Source organism: Neophocaena asiaeorientalis, unplaced genomic scaffold, assembly GCF_003031525.2.
Source record: "Neophocaena asiaeorientalis asiaeorientalis breed wild unplaced genomic scaffold, Neophocaena_asiaeorientalis_V1.1 scaffold150, whole genome shotgun sequence".
Taxonomy (NCBI): Eukaryota; Metazoa; Chordata; class Mammalia; order Artiodactyla; family Phocoenidae; genus Neophocaena; species Neophocaena asiaeorientalis.
Window position 1 is genome coordinate 20,821,313 of NW_020176571.1, and position 16,948 is coordinate 20,838,260.

Here is a 16,948-nt window from a genome sequence, read left to right on the forward strand (position 1 = left end):
TTCTTTCAGCTAAAAATTTTTTTCTTACTCTGTCTTTAGTAAACATGGAAATTAAGAAATAATACTTAAGTCTCTTTCAGGTTTTTCTTTCTAAGTTAATGACTACACTTCCATATTCTTTAATATTTTCTTAGAGGTTTTCTAAACCTTTATCTATTTTGGATATTATATTCTGCTATGTTCCGCCTGCCTGTGACTTAAAATCTGGACCTCTAAACATGCTGGACAAAATATATTAACCTTTCTTAATAGTGATATACACCATTTGTAAAAGTTGGCTGTGATCTAATAAATAAGATTAGGCAGAGAGGAAGGAGTTCCAGTTTAAGCCCTGGTTCTGACACTGCCGTGTGACCTTGAGCAAATCACATAACCTCTCTGGTCTCAGTGACGTCATCTATAAAACAACGAACTTGAACTAAAACACCCAGATGCAGTGTCTTAAAAGAGAGGTACAAAGTATTTTGCTAATTCTATTGAGAAAGTAGTCACCTCTGGCAAAAACAATTGATAAGTACTCCTCATTAGCTCCTTCACAAAGATAACACTAGGGATACTGAGGCTTGTTTGGACTTTAACAATCCTGATTCCGGATGTAGCAAGCCTCAGTGCAGGGAAAGCCTGAGGGACACTGCAGGCACACTGAGTGGCACAGATTTTGAGAGGCTAATGGATGAGGAAGGGTGGGAGGAAGCATAGGGGGCACCATGGAGAGCCTGGAACACCAAGGCAGTGCAGAGCCCCTGAAGGTTCCTGAAAGGCTCTCGTGATCTCTGCAGATTGTGACCGGAGTCCACTAGCATGTGAAATGTACCCCGTGGTGGCCCTTAGCAAGCCGTGCCATTCGCCACCTTCTCCCCAGTGCCCAGGCACAAGAACCGGCGCTTAATAGTTGCTCACAGTGTGTGCTGAGCTGAGTGAATGAGCCCGAATAGCCTTTCTCGTCTGACCCTTTCCCTGAGGACCGTGTCCTAAGGGTGCCATGCTTATTATGCGTGATGGGAATGGTGTCCTTGGAGTTATGAAAACAGCAGCCCTGCCTCCCTTCAGGAGGTCTCAGGGAGCTGGGCTATTGGAGTTTTCTAGACAAGAGGAAATGAAAGGCTGAACTAGTGACAGCCCTGGGAATGGAAAGGAGAAACAGCTGCCAGCATGATTTATTTTAGGGTGGTTTGGGAGATTTGCTGAAATACTCTTGACCAGTCAGAGTAAAATGTTACTTGATTTCTTCCCTATTTTCCTTTAGAGAAATTCAATAATAATCTAGTATATAAAATTGGAAGGCTTATTATGTATATCCTGATAAGCACAAGTTACTTATCATAAACCTCACTCTTCTGTCAAAAATTCATATGATCCCATTTTTCTACCTTTAGGATCTAGTACGTCAGCCAAAATCAAACAATCTACAGCAATATTTTGAGGAACCAAAGAAAAACAACAAAAAGCCCCAAGGAACTCTATGTACCATTTTTTTAAAGGATACCATATACTCAAACTTATAAGCATATTTCTTGAGTCCTATGTCACAGAAACATTTGCTAAAACTGCATTGACCACCTCACCTGTATTTTGATGTTTCTCAAATATAGATTAAATGAACTAACACAAAGCTGAAGTCATTTTGATTACTGAAGAAACATCTGATTCAGATGCTGTATTTTAAAGCTATGCCCCTTCTATTAATATCCAAGATTCCACTGTATTTCTTTTCTACAAGAATACTTTTTAAAAAAAAAACCCTACCACTACAATCTTTTTGGAATTAGATAGCATACACATAAATGAATAAATAAAAATAAAATCCTTCCAATTTTAAACACAGCAGATGATTAGTATTTACAGAAACAAACCAAAAAAATTATTAAGGAGCATGGTACAAATTATGTTTGATACCTAGCATAAAAGTAAAGGGTAAAGGTAGCTAGCTAAAAAACCTACACTAGATATATATTTTATATTTAAGTGTATCACCTTGGGTATTAAACATGCTGCTACCTAACTCTTAATGAGCAACTGAGCTGTCATTTTTAATAGCAGACTGACAATTATTACCTATAAGTTGATATTCCCTGAAAAGTCATCTGTGCAATACTTACATTAATACAGTTAAGAATAGAAACTTACAGTTGCATTTATTTTAAAAAGTATTATTTTATAATACTTGGCATAATATTATAGAAAATGACATGAACATATATTTACAATGAAAAATCAACATATTCCAAAATGCAGAGACCATTTCAATACGCAGCAGAACTTTATACAGAATCTTAATAACGCATCTCAGTTGCTCATTGTTAAAAAAATTTACTTGGTCTGTTGATGTTATATGAGAAAAATATACATAATCAAGATAAAATATGATAAAAAATAAACCAAATACTTGGGCCATTCTAATCTTAGTTCCTTCTCAAATCAAAGCAGACATGAGAGTTGAATAGCATAAAAACTCAAATTATCTAATTCATCTAAGTACACGACACCATTAACACGTAATGCAAGGAATTATATAATAGCCTATTGTAATTCATTCATTATAATATTCTAGAAATTCTATTTTGTTTTCAAATACTAAGAAAAAATTTTAAATACCTCTTCCACAAAGCTGTCTTTCTTCTCTAGCATTTCTCGTAAAGTTTGAAGAATTTTAATGCACAATTTTTCTTCTTTCTCCATCAGTTTCTTTGTATGATTGATCAACCTTAAAAGAAAACATTAAACTTTAATAGGACAGTGGTTTCTCTTCAAGCTATATACTAACATCATACGCTAGAGGAAAAAAAATCACACTATTATTTGAGAGCATAAAGCAAACCAGATACATGTTGTCGAAGTTTTAAAATTATACTTCAGCTTATAAGCTTTGTATTATAAAGCCTTTGTTTTATAGTCAGTTTATCCCGGTGCACATGGATACCTGCAGTATGTTACATCTTATTATATTATGTCATACTATATTATTTTCTATGTACTATATCACATTAACTGTATAGTAGAGCAGCAGTACACAACTTTTGAACCTTAGCATTAATGCGCTGCTTTCCAGTTTCCATTAATAATAATTGCTATTTTTCACTGCTAGGGCTTGGTAGAAACAGGCAGTTTTTGTGATTAGAATAAAAAAAAACAAGTAACATCAACACAGTCTACCCATTTACTACTTTTGCTATAATTTGGGCAAAGACTCTAATTAATTTTACAGTGGTGACTTCTACACTGGTGCTCTGTCAAGAGAAAAGTTTGCAGATCACAGTTCTATAACTCTCCAAAAATTCAGAATCAAGTAAGACGTTCAGAATCTGAATTTACAGCTTAGCACATATAGCTCACGTTGTTAAAAAGCTGGTTCTCAAAATGACCCTGTGAGATGTGTCCTCCTAGAAAAACAAAACGATGTAGAATATAACGGAATGATCTGATTTCAGTGACATAACAGGAGTCCTGAGGGACAGAGCCCTGAGGAAAAGTGAGCTTTCGCTAGATAATATCCAGGAGTGCTTATCAGCTCTCAGGGTGAAGTATGAGGACCTCCCCTGGATTTTCTCCATTCATCCTCACAGCAAGCTAATGTAATAGTTTCTATTATCAGGCTAATTTTGCTCATGAGAAAACAGAGCCCCAAAGAGAGAAAGTAACTTGCCTCTGGTTACACAGTTGTTCAGTGGTGGGATCTGGAAATAGACCCCAGGACCATCTGACTTCAGGGCCAAAATTCTGAAGCACCACTTTGTGGAGACAGGACCCTTCACTGATGAAGAGTCCTGACACACGCTAGGTTGTACACAGCTGCCTCTTATGTGACACGGTAAGTGCTATAGCAGAGGCAGTGGCAAATGCCATAAACTGGACAAAGAGACAATTATATTCTGTTGGGGGAGCTGCTTAGGGCTGATCAGAGAAGGTCTCGGTGACAAGGTAACATTTAACTATACAGATTTCACCTGGCAGGGAAGAGTGCAGAGAAAAGGCATCCTCGCAAATGAAATGAACAAAGGGCAGATGCAGAAAGCTGATGGCACGTCCAGGGAAGAAGTACTCCAACTGCCAGCTGACACTTAAAGACGTGGAAGAGGAGAGTGTAAGAGGTGCAGCCTGAAAAGACGGATCTGGGAATATCGTGCTAAAGAGTCTGGAATTTATGCTGTAGAAAATGGGGAACCACTGTGTTAAAGGACTTGTATGGCCCTGCCTACCTGTGACAAAGATACGTCAGATGGAGGTGGGCACAAGGGCACAGAAGAGTGAGAACAAGCAAGAGATGAACAGGGCATGTGATGGGGTAAGGGTACCAAAAGCAATATTGAAACAAAATAGCCAAGACCTGGCAAACGACGACATACAGAAAGTGGAAGAAGAGAGGGAAGGGAGATCACAGATGCCTGAAATGGGTGAGTTGGGTCAGTAGATGGAATATGATACTTTTAAATGACACCTATTTCACACTGTGAAGGAACAGTGATTTCCTTTTAGACATGTTACATCTGGGCAGGGTGCTATATGTCCATCTGGTCAGGCACAATTATTGTTCTAAAGTTCTCCTGACAAGAAAAAAAAAAAAACCTGCCTCTCTAAAACCTCAGCTATTCAGTCTTTTTTTTCCCACATGATATAGTCTTTAAAGATATGAAAATCATTTGATGGACACTGTAAATTTCTTTTGATTTTTTTTCTCTCTTAGGCTATTTCCATTTTCTTTAACTTTTCTTTAGATAAAATATTTAATTCACTAACCATCTGAAAATATCAGTGGGAATGAATGAACACTTGCTCGGGATTTACACAGGTATTCGTCTATCATATAATGTTTGGTTGAGTTAGATCAGGTGACTTTCAAATACTATTTTCTATGAACCCCACCATGCAAATACATGTCTGTGAGTGCATTTGTAAAACTAATGCAAAAGTTACCTTTACTCTATAAGATGCACTCTGATATTCTGTATTCTTTCCTAATTCATTTTTTAAAATTAACAGTTGCCTCTTCTCCACAAGTCACATACCACAGTTTGGGAAACACTGAGCTGCTTCCTTCATAAGAGAGGAGTGAGTGCTGATATGAATGAACTATAAGCAGCCACCATAAAAGCTAACACCCACAATGACCTCTTCTCTTCTCTCTTACTCTATGTGAAATCTGGTCCTTTCCTGGGGTTTAGCCCTCGCATTCTCCTGCAGACCCATCTGACTCAACAAGTTCCAGGAATTAAATTCATTTGAGGAAGTCAGGAGGCCCACTTAAGGTCTACAGCAATTAATGAAGTTGGACTCTAATTTTAATAGATATCTTTGCAAATAAAACTCTTGGTTCTTCCCAGAATTAAGGAAGGAGTAAGTAAACAGATATCCCTGAGCCTCTGGCCATACTACAATCACACACATACAAAAGAACAAAAATCTTTTCTCTAACCACTACACAATGTGTGACACCCTCTTCCTCCACCTGGGTGTAGGACCTGTGATATATTCCCATTATCATATCACTCTGCTTCTGTCCTTTGAATTTACCTAATATTGCAACAGATTTGCTTCATCTTCAGCACAGGTCAATATTTTCTTGATATCCTGAGTTACTTCATATTACCTTCTTACAGACCTATATCTTTACGTTCTAGACGAGTGCTGTCCAACAGAACTTTTTCTGTGATAATTAAAATATCCTGTATCTGGGCTGCCTTAGTTGTTGGCCACTAACTACATATGTCTATTGAGTACTTAAAATGTGGCAAATGTAACTGAGGAACTAAATATTTTATTTAATTAATTTAAACGTTCATTTAAGTGGCCATGGATAGTTAGCAGCTACTGTATTGACACTCTAATTCTTGACACTCAATCAGCAAACTCTTGTTCTAAAGGGCCAAACAGTAAATATTAATAGTTTAGGCTCTGTAGGCCATGCAGACTAGGCAACTAGTAGGTTCTTCTACAATAGTATGAAAGCCGCCATAGATGACAATATGTAAATAAATGTGTGTGGCTGTGTTTCAACAAAACTTTATTTGCAAAAATGATCAACGACCTGTGAGCCAGAGTTTGCCAATCACTTGTCTAAACTATCAAGTCTCTGGGATATAGCTATAGTATCATATGAATATACTGGAGTTAAAATTCTCAGGGTTATTACCCACTTTTTAGCCTATATTCTATACATTGATACCTATTCATGGGAGGTTAAGTATATTTGTCAAAGACCCTATTTTTATACTAGGCAATATCTCTACTTAATTTTTTTTCCCAATGGCTTCCACCATCATCAGTTTTGCAGACACTCTGGACTTCTTCATTTCAAAATTCTTATTAGAAGTCTGGCCAATGTCCAGACAAACCCATTCTTCCCAGGCCCCTCAAGATATAGCGATCAAGGGGCTTCCCTGGTGGTGCAGTGGTTGAGAGTCCGCCTGCTGATGCAGGGGACACAGGTTTGTGCCCCGGTCCGGGAAGATCCCACATGCCGCGGAGCGGCTAGGCCCGTGAGCCATGGCCGCTGAGCCTGCGTGTCCAGAGCCTGTGCTCCGCAACGGGAGAGGCCACAGCAGTGAGAGGCCCGCATACCGCAAAAAAAAAAAAGATATAGCGATCAAAAGCCAAGAATCCGTGATTCTGGCCATAATACAGAAACCCACCTATTCTTCAACATGACCCCTGCAGTCAGTTCTTTGCACCCCATACCTTGTTCTCTCTCCCCGAATCCCAGCTTTAACTGGTAAAAGAAAGAACATACTTCTTGTGTCTCCACAACCTTCAATTTCGCCCTCAGTATGTCAACAGAGGAGGTTTTGAGACCATTTCAGTTGTATCCTCAACCGCACAGGAACAGGCTGTGATGGATAATGGTCAAGAGGGTTGGAAGCCTCTTCTGACTCTCCATCCAGATACTCTCCCCAAGGTGATCAAGCACCTCTGACTGGCCATCTTGAGTCTACATGTAATTACTTGTGCAAATCACTCAGCCAAGGGTCCTCAACATTAAGGTCTGTCTTTTCTTTCTGGAGCTACTTACACTTTTTCTCACAACTGCTTTTATTTCCTTAAGAATTGTTCCTTTACCATTAAAATGAAAATATGCTACGATTGACACATCTACTCTAATAGACCTGACAATACCACAGAAATGCTGAGAGAAATACGTAAATGAGAAAGCTACAGATGAGGATCATCAAGGCATAATGGGAGGTGCTGGGTGAAGACTTAACAGCTCTTCCCCGAAGCATGCCTGGGCCCCAGCCTGCTCATCTCTAAAATGAGGCTCAACCTCGCAGAGCACTTGTGCAGATTAGATAACACACACAGGATAACAATGCACATAGGAAGGCCTCAATAAATGCTACTACCCTTTCCTTCCTCTCTCTGCTAATGAAAATCAGTGACTTTAAACAGGAATCTTTTAAAACTTCATACCATACAGTTATAGAAAGGAATCAGAACCAAGATACTCTTTTATGTGATACTTTGTGCCCAATAATGACATTTCATTTTCAGCAAATATTAATAAATGTAAGTTGAACGTCACCAAAACAGAATTTCTGTTGAATCAGACTAATTTTTTGGAGGTATATTTTAACACGGATTTTAGACCTTTTACATGCTCTGCGAACTGTCATTAGGCAACAGCAGAGTAAAAAGCAGGGACGTCAGAGGCCAGCTCAGTGTAGCAGCACCTGCAGCATCTCAGGCTGTACGCACTTACTTGGACATGAAAGCACCGCATCTTATTCTTGCATCGCTCCCCTCAGGAAACAGTAGCTCTGGACTGTACAGCACATCAACCAACACAGAGAATTCAGCCTGCATCATCGGGCTGAACTGTTGCTCCAAGGACGCCACTACATCCTAAGGAATAAAGCACAAGAGAGACCATGTAAAGACCTAACTCGGATTTCATCCTTTGAAGATAGGACAACCTTAAGAATACTAACCAGGAATGAGATGTGGGAATTTCTCAGTGTAGCAGAGAAGAGGGACCCTACTTCCCACGGTACCAAATGTCTGTGCTTTAAGTATAGGCTGGTTTTCCGTATGAAAACTGTTTGAGTCTCCTTTTTCATTTATACTATAAGGGAGGGGTGGGTAGCTATATGATTTCTAAGGATATACAGACAAGATGATAAGTCAGTAAAGCCACTGTTACAAGCACTGCAGTGTTTAAGATTGCAATAGAGACGATGCAGGTATTCATCAAATTGGGGTATGCTCAGCAAACAGCTAAAAAAGACTTCATATATGTCATTGGTCATCCGGAACTAACCATTTCTTCCAACGGGAAAATTCCTTGACGTATTATCTGAACCAGCAGTAGTACTGTACAAGGGTTCAATGGCACTTAATAGTATTTCAAATTATATTTTTTGATAGACACTATTGGTCACCTGCCAATAGCCTTTCCTCATCCTCTTCCTTGCTAACAGAATCTCCATGTTATTTCTCAGTCAGGTAACAACATTCTCAAGGAGATGAGCTCCCTCAGCCTAAAGACAAGATTGATTAGTTTAAGCCAGTCATGGTCATTCCATTTCCCCTGCCAGTAATTGATTAGGAATGATTATGTGACATCGTCCTGGCCAGTAAGACATCTGGCGAAGTCTGCTGAGTGTGGGGCTGTGTATAGGGGGAGGACGGGGCAGATTCTTTAGGAACTACCTATGATAGTAGAGCCTACAGTATACTTGATACTACAGTATACTTGAGATAGTAGCTATCTCAAGACAGCTCGAGAGTGTGAAAATCCAAAATATGAGGCAGCCCTCTTATGACCTTTGGAGACCAGCCTTACACTGAAAGGCAACAGACCAATGGTGTTAAGGCCTGGACCTATCAAGCAACTGAACTAAACACCTCAGGAAGAGCCCCAGATCCAGATCCCTTGCTATGCGAAAGATATATTTTTTTATTGTTTAAGCCACTTTTAGCTGAATATCGTGTTAATTATAGCTGAAAGCATCTGACATGTTTCTAAAACGGACTATAAGCAATGATAATTTACTGAACATTCCTTAATGATTAAAGCATCCCCTCTTTGTTTTTAAGATAACTAAGTTAGAAAATAAACCAAAAAATACGCATAAAGCAATACTTTATTCACCCATACCTGTGGCATATTTTGTTAAGCAGAAGACTGACTGCCGATTGCTTATTGTTACTCTCAGCTATAGCAACATGCTTTTTTTTTTTTTAATTGGTTGCACCAGGTCTTAGTTGCAGCAGGCGGGCTCCTTAGTTGCGGCAGGCAGGCTCCTTAGTTGTGGCATGCGAACTCTTAGTTTCTGCACGCACATGGGATCTAGTTCCATGACCAGGTATTGAACCCAGGCCCCCTGCATTGGGAGCACGGAGTCTTAACCACTGTGCCACCAGGGAAGTCTGACAACATGTGTTTTTATGTTATTTTCTTCCTGGTAGTCTCTTGATTTCTTATGGCTAGATCTCAGGGGTTAACTTGTTTAACTCTTTCCTCTCTTTGTAGCAAAAGTGATCATTTCTACTTCAATTACTCTAAATAACCTTTCTGAGAAATTCCTCATGACAGCTAGCAGAGACTACTAGAGAGGAAATCATATAAATGGGAAACTAGATATTATACAAAGGTGGGAAAAGAATATGCTTATCCAATGTGGCCATATTTAATAAAACATCACTAACACATACCTATCTTTCAGATTACCTCTCTTCTTCCTTTCATTTACTAAACAAATTGTGCCCAGGCTTCTATGATGTGAATTCTGTCTTTATCTCCTATTTTGATCATGGGCCAACTATGTGATCTCTGATTCATTATTTCTCCACGTGAAAACCCAGGATAATGATACTAGCAATTACATGGGATTAAAAGTAAATACATAAAACAGCCTCTACGATGTCTTGTAATAACCTATAATGGAAAAGAGTCTGAAAAAGAATCATCGTTGAATGCCTGAAGCTAACACAACATTGTAAATTAACTATACTTCAATTTTTTAAAATGGTTAAAAAAAATCAGGCTCTAACACGTATTGACCACTTAGTATTCCTGAATAAATGTTAGTAATTATTGAGTACCAGTTAGCTGCAACCATCACCCTGTTGCCAGATCTAGTGGTTCCTTTTCTGACCTCATGTCACCCAACCACTGCTAAGCATTTTATACACTTGTCCCTGCTCTGTCAAACACTTTCTGTGCTTGGCTTCTGTAACATCACACTCACCTTATTTTCCACCTACGTCCTGACCACTCCTTAACCAGCTCCTGGTAGCTCCTGGTCCTTTTTCTTCTATTACAGTTTCTTGTGAGGAATCTCACGCAATTCCATGGTTTTAATATCATACGTATGCTGAAAATCCCCCCATTTATATTTCCTGTATGGACATCTTTCCAAACCACTTCAGACTCATATATCCAGCAGCCTATTTGACACACTCACAGAGACACTGACATAGACATTCAACACTTAAAATTCTCCATACAGAACACCTGATTCCAACTCTCCCATTCTTCCCTATCTTAGCAAATGATCCAATCATATCATACCCAGGCTCATCCTTGATTTCTCTTTCCAACATCCCACATCTCATCCATCCATCCACCAAGTCCCACTAGACCTAGGGGACCAACTATATCCAAAGTTCAGCTACTTATCTTCATTGCTGCTGCTATCCCCTTAAGCCAAGCCACCAATACCTTTTGCCTGAATTAATACAATAACTACCTAACTAGACTCACTGCTTCCATGTCTGGACCCTATAATCCATTCACCATTCAAAATCCACAGTGTTTTTTAAAAGGTAAACCAAGTCATGCCTATACTCTGCTAAAAATCTCCAATGATTTTCCATCACATTTAGAATAAATCCAAATGCTTTACCATGGAAGTCTCTACATGAATTGGCTCCTTACTTCATAATACTCTCTTCCTTTGCTCACTCCTGCCCCAATGGGCTTCTCTTGGTTCTTCAAACCCACATCCTCATTCCTGCCTTAACATCTCTGCATTTACTCTTCCCTCCCCATAAAGCTCTCTATCCTCCTATCTTTGAACAGATTATTCCTCTTCATTATTTGGGTCTCAACTCACTGTCTCCTTAATAGAGAGGAGCTCCCTCACTGCAGGATCACTCTCCCAGCGATTCTCCATCATATTGTTATACTGATTTATTTTATTCATAGCAGTTTTAATTCTCTAACATCATATCACTTACTTAATGCATCAGAATGCATTTTCTATGAGGGCACAGACCTCATGGTTCTATCTCCAGTACTTAACACAGTGGCTGGAACGGAGTTTTCATCAAATATATATTTATCCAGCGAATGCCAATGACTGTGCTAAAAGAAGTTTAAAGCACGCCCTCTTTATTTCTCCCCTGAAATGTCTACCCCTCTGGCTCTCAGGAACCTGACTTCCCTCCTTTCTGACAGTGTCTTTTTTTCCTCATTTATTTGGCCATTCTGCCACTTCCGGCCGCTCACAAAATGTTCTTTGTTTTTCCTATCACTATACTCTCTATTTCAGCAATACCAACCACTATCCTCACTCCAACTATTACCTCCAAATATGGACTTACCTTCCAATACATTCAGTAGCCTATAAACCTAATTCACTGTATGTTCAATGATCATAGCCAACATCCTTTTACCGGATCCTCTCCTTCCCTCTTACAATGAAGAGTCTATAACATCACCTAGTCTCCAATCATCAGTGCCTCTTAAACACCCCTCATGTCCCCTCTCTGTCTCCATCCAAAAACCACCAGGTCTGTTCACCCTGCCTTCATTATTGTATATAACACCTATTTTTTCATTTCATTGATACCACCACCTGGCTGATATGTTTAGTAATTTCTTATTAATCTGCCTTCCTCTAGTCTCTTCCTGATATTTCTATCCTGCAAACCAATAACTGCTTACTCATTTATAATGACATTTTCCTCAAAACATTTAATGACTTATAACCTTCAAGTTTTCAGACTAAGTCTAACTTGTTTTTTGTTTTTTTTTTCCCCTTCGGCTTTGCCACGCGGCATGCAGGATCTTAGTTCCCCGACCAGGAATCAAACCTGTGGCCCTGTGGCCCCTGCAGTGGAAGCACGGAATCTTAACCACTGGACCACCAGGGAAGTCCCTAACTTGTCTTTATAATCACGTATAATGCTCATCTATCAAAACTCTGAACCTTCACCATTTAATCTACTCATTACCTCTTACAATATTTATTCCAGTTCATGTCTTGACCATTCTTCACGCCAAGAACTTTCCTCAAGCCATACCCCAGATCATCCCATGAAATCTTCCACTAATTATGTGAGAGGAAAGATATCTGTTATGGGCTGAATTGTGTCCCTCTCAAAACTCATATGATAAAGCCCTAACCCTGGTACTTCAATGTGACTGTATTTGGAGTTAGGGCCTTTAAAGGGGTAATTCAGTTAAAATGAATTCATATGGATGGCCTCTAGTCCAAAATGCCCGGTGTCCTTATAAGAAGAGATTAGGGCACAGATGTGTATGTGCACAGAGGGAAGACCATATGAGGACACAGTGACAAGTAGGCCATCTGCAAGCCAAGGAGAGAGGCCTCAGAAGAAAACAACCTGCTAACACCTTGATCTTGAATTTCTAGCTCCAGAACTGTGAGAAAATAAATTTCTGTTGGTTAAACCACCCAGTCTGTGGTATTTTGTGATGGCAGTCCAAGCAGACTAATACAATGTCCCTCTTTACTCAGTGTCCCAGAATGTCCAGGCCAAAAACAGGAGGGGGGTACTATGCAAATAAATTGGGAGTAAAGGTGCTCACACCATTCTCACCAAAGGAGTATAAAAGGATATTTAGAGATGAATTCAAGCAAGGTTGTGAATCTTTATTACATGAGTCTTTACAGTAAATTATTTTACCTAATGTATTGAAGTTATTAAGACCCATTACTCTACTATCAGAGCACATTAAATAATACATACTCACCAAAAACAACTCACCACAACTTCTACCTAGAAGCTATGCTTTTTAAAAGGGTGGTGTTCGTAGGACATTGTAAAGTCTGGTCCCCAACTAGAATTTGATATTTTTAACCATATTTTATTTACGTGACTACATATATTAAAAATTATAATTTAGAAAATATTAATGCCATTTCATGCTCTTATTGTACCTGTAACTTTTCAATAATATTTCTATAATCCCAAGAAGGCCCTCCAAGAGCTTCCTTAAAGCGTGGTCCAGAGCGAGCTGACAGTCTCCAACCCATGGCCGCTCTCTGCACCATATTGGAATGACTCTTCATAAAAAGAGTATTAACTTGGCCGTCCAAATCCACTGGAATGGCAATTCCACGATTCTTTGCTGAAAAAGAAAGATTTAAAATATTTTCCTCTTTATTTGACTAAAGCTACTTGCATGCTATCAAAATAATTTTATAAAGATAGAACAAATAAAAAAGAAAAAAATAAGATAAATAAATTCTGGGATGTAATGTAAAGCATATAGTTAGCCATAGTGTATTATATATTTGAAAGTTACTAAGAGAATAGATCTTAAATGTTCTCATCACAAGAAGAAAATTGTAACTATGTGAAATGAGGATTGTTAACTAAATTTATTGTAGTTTCACAATATATACATATTCACAATATATACATTTCATAATATATACATCAATGACAATATTATATGTCAATTATATCTCAGTAAAATTGGGGGAAAAAAGAAAATGTCAAACCTTCAAATTCTGTCAAATTATTTTATATAATGGCAAAAGTTTTTAACTTGAAAGTATCTCAATTCTTAAGACTAATTATTAAAGTGGGCTCATTAAACATTCAAGAATTCATGTGATTTCTTGATGGTTAATGTTTGAAATGCACTTTACAAAGCACCAATATGGCAAAACACTGTATACCAACCATGTAAATTTGTACCATCCAAGATGCAAAGGAAAATTAAAAAGCAGACAGAAGACACACGATAAAATCCTGCCAGCCCATTTTATTACTATAATTCACGTGTAGGTGTCTGTGCACAAACATGCACAAATGCACAAAACTGCATGTGGTAAAACAGCTGAGAGAAGAAATAAAAAATTGACAAGTATAAAAAAACCTGCATTGCAAGACAGTACACAGTACATGTCCTTCTTTCCTCCCAGGATCCACTGAAATTTGTATTTTAATACACTTATATCACAATACTGAAAAATAAGAGTGCTTGCCGTAAGGAAAACAGAAATGTTGAGGCATTTCTGCAAGCAGCATGAAGAGGGGATTTGTCCGTCAGAGAAAGCAGAAAGAAGACACTGCTCTACAAGACATAAGAATTAGAGCAGGCCTTCCTAGGTTCACAGACACACACAAAGTGCTCACGGGGGATGGGAAAGTCATCTGGCAACTCAAGAAGGAATAGCATCTGAATATCTGGGAAGTGAAGGCCTTCATCCCTCTGACTAGCATAACAGAGCAGCTGGCAGCACATGCTGCCAGAGGATACAGTTAAAGACATGCAGAAATGTTCTCTCAACAAACACGAATACCTGCCTGGAGAGAATGCCAAAGGAAGGGGCTAAGAATTGACAGAGAAGCAGAACAGAGCTTGAAGAAACTGCAAAGTCCTCATCAAATAAGCAGTAGCACAGCCGGGAGAGAGAGGGCAGCTCAAAGAAGAAGAGAAAATATACAAAAGATCCCAAGCCCGGACGAGAGTCCTCCTTATTTTAACCCTTGTTAGTATTCCCAGCTTGCCTTCTGCTTCACACACACACACACACACACACACACTCCAAGAAAGCCTGTGTATCATTTATTCAGCCCCTTATCCAGAGCTCAGGGTAAGCCCTGTCATTTACATGAGAAAGCTAGTAGAGAAACAGAGCCTCAAAACTGCAGTGGAGTAACAGTCCATTGTATATATGTGCCACATCTTCTTTATCCATTCATCCAATGTTGGACGCTTAGGTTGTTTCCTTCTCTGGGCTATTGTAAATAGAGCTGCAATGAACATTTTGGTATTTACTCTTTTTGAATTTTGGTTTTCTCAGGGTATATGCCCAGTAGTGGGATTGCTGGGTCATATGGTAGTTCTATTTGTAGTTTTTTAAGGAACCTCCATACTGTTCTCCAGAGTGGCTGTACCAACTCACATTCCCACCAGCAGTGCAAGAGTGTTCTCTTTTCTCCACACCCTCTCCAGCATTTATTGTTTCTGGATTTTTTTGTTGATGGCCATTCTGACTGGTGTTAGATGATATCTCATTGTAGTTTTGATTTGCATTTGTCTAATGATTAATGATGTTGAGCATTCTTTCATGTGTTTGTTGGCAGTCTGTATATCTTCTTTGGAGAAATGTCCATTTAGGTCTTCTGCCCATTTTTGGATTGGGCTGTTTGTTTTTTTGTTATTGAGCTGCATGAGCTGCTTGTAAATTTTGGAGATTAATCCTTTGTCAGTTGCTTCATTTGCAAATATTTTCTCCCATTCTGAGGGTTGTCTTTTGCTCTTGTTTATGGTTCCCTTTGCTGTGCAAAATCTTTGAAGTTTCATTAGGTCCCATGTGTTTATTTTTGTTTTTATTTCCATTTCTCTAGGAGGTGGGTCAAAAAGGATCTTGCTGTGATTTATAAAAAATTAATAAATTTTTAAAATTCAAAAATGAATAAATAAAAAAATTACTTAATTAATTAATAATTTTAAAAAAAGAACGAGGTTGGAAGACTGTCAAAACAGCACACAGATCACACACTCAAGCCCCGGAAGAGGGGGAAGTGCCTTAAGTCCCCCACTTCGGATGACATCTCCCTGCCTCACAAGTCTCAGTCCGACTGGGCTAGCTTTGGCAAGGGGACGGAGCTGGATCAGGAGCCGCTGCTGCCATATCTGGATCAAGTTCCAGTTTTGGTCTATTATCCAACACCTAGCCAGACTCGCCTAGCAACTCAGCTGAGAGGAACAGAATAGGATAGCTCAAAAGAATAGGCCTCATACAGCATCAGCCTAAAGGAGTTTATGACCCTGGAAGAAATGGATCAGAAAAAAGGATCGGGGGTGACTTCCCTGGTGGTGCACTGGCTAAAGACTCTGCACTCCCAATGCAGGGGGCCCGGGTTCGTTCTCTGGTCATGGAACTAGATCCCACACGCATGCCGCAACTAAAGAGTTTGCATGCCACAACTAAGAAGCCCATCGGCTGCAACTAAGACCCAGCGCAACCAAAAAAAAAATATCAATCAATAAAATAAAACAAATATTATAAAAAAAAAAAAAAAACTGCAGTGAAAGCCCACGCCAGTCATTATAGACCTTTATGACACACTGCCAAGAATCACAGGGAAAACCAAGAACATTAAGAATAACTAGCCCCAGTGAAAACAGATGATTTAGGGAAGCACAAAAAATATTTAAATAATTGTAATTATTGTCCTCAGAAAATGTGAGCATATAGTGCCTCCAAAACATTAGGAAAAAAAGAAAGAAAGAAATCTTGGAAATTAAAATATGATTGAGCAAATAAACGTTTCAAAATTGGCTGAAAAAGAAAAAAATAGGAATAAGGACCAAGCTGATAATCTGGGAAAGTTAAGGAATCTTGAAGAGCATAAAAGAGTCAAAGGGGGGACTTGCCTGGTGGTGCAGTGGTAAAGAGTCCGCCTGCAAATGCAGGGGACTGGGGTTCGAGCCCTGGTCTGGGAGGATCTCACATGCCACAGAGCAACTGAGTCCGTGTGCCACAGCTGCTGGGCCTGTGCTCTAGAGCCGCTAAGCCACAACTACTGAGCCCGCGCGCCACAACTACTGAAGTCTGCATGCCTAGAGCCCATGCTCCACAACAAAGAGAAGCCACCACAATGAGAAGCCTACGCACAACAATGAAGAGAAGATCCCACTCGCTGCAACTAGAGAAAGCCCACGTGCAGCAACGAGGACCCAACGCAGCCCAAAAATTAATTAATTAATTAATTTAAAAGAGTCAAAGGGAAAATAAAACAGAGA

At 39.1% G+C, this 16,948-nt stretch overlaps 1 protein-coding gene across 3 annotated transcripts in view; it reads right to left on the bottom strand.

Annotated features, from left to right (window-relative positions):
• The window catches only part of ITPR2 (inositol 1,4,5-trisphosphate receptor type 2), a 520,017-nt gene that overhangs the window by 216,429 nt on the left and 286,640 nt on the right, over positions 1 to 16,948 (bottom strand). For all 3 annotated transcript variants that reach the window (XR_003001564.1, XM_024733221.1, XM_024733219.1), the window contains exons 35-37: positions 13,122 to 13,312; positions 7,691 to 7,833; positions 2,596 to 2,704 (exon numbers count right to left, since the gene is read on the bottom strand). Coding sequence is in view for 2 of the 3 variants with exons in the window: in XM_024733221.1 (XP_024588989.1) it covers positions 2,596 to 2,704; positions 7,691 to 7,833; positions 13,122 to 13,312 (443 nt within the window). In the remaining variant the exon portion in view is untranslated. The remainder of the gene's footprint in view (positions 1 to 2,595; positions 2,705 to 7,690; positions 7,834 to 13,121; positions 13,313 to 16,948) is intronic.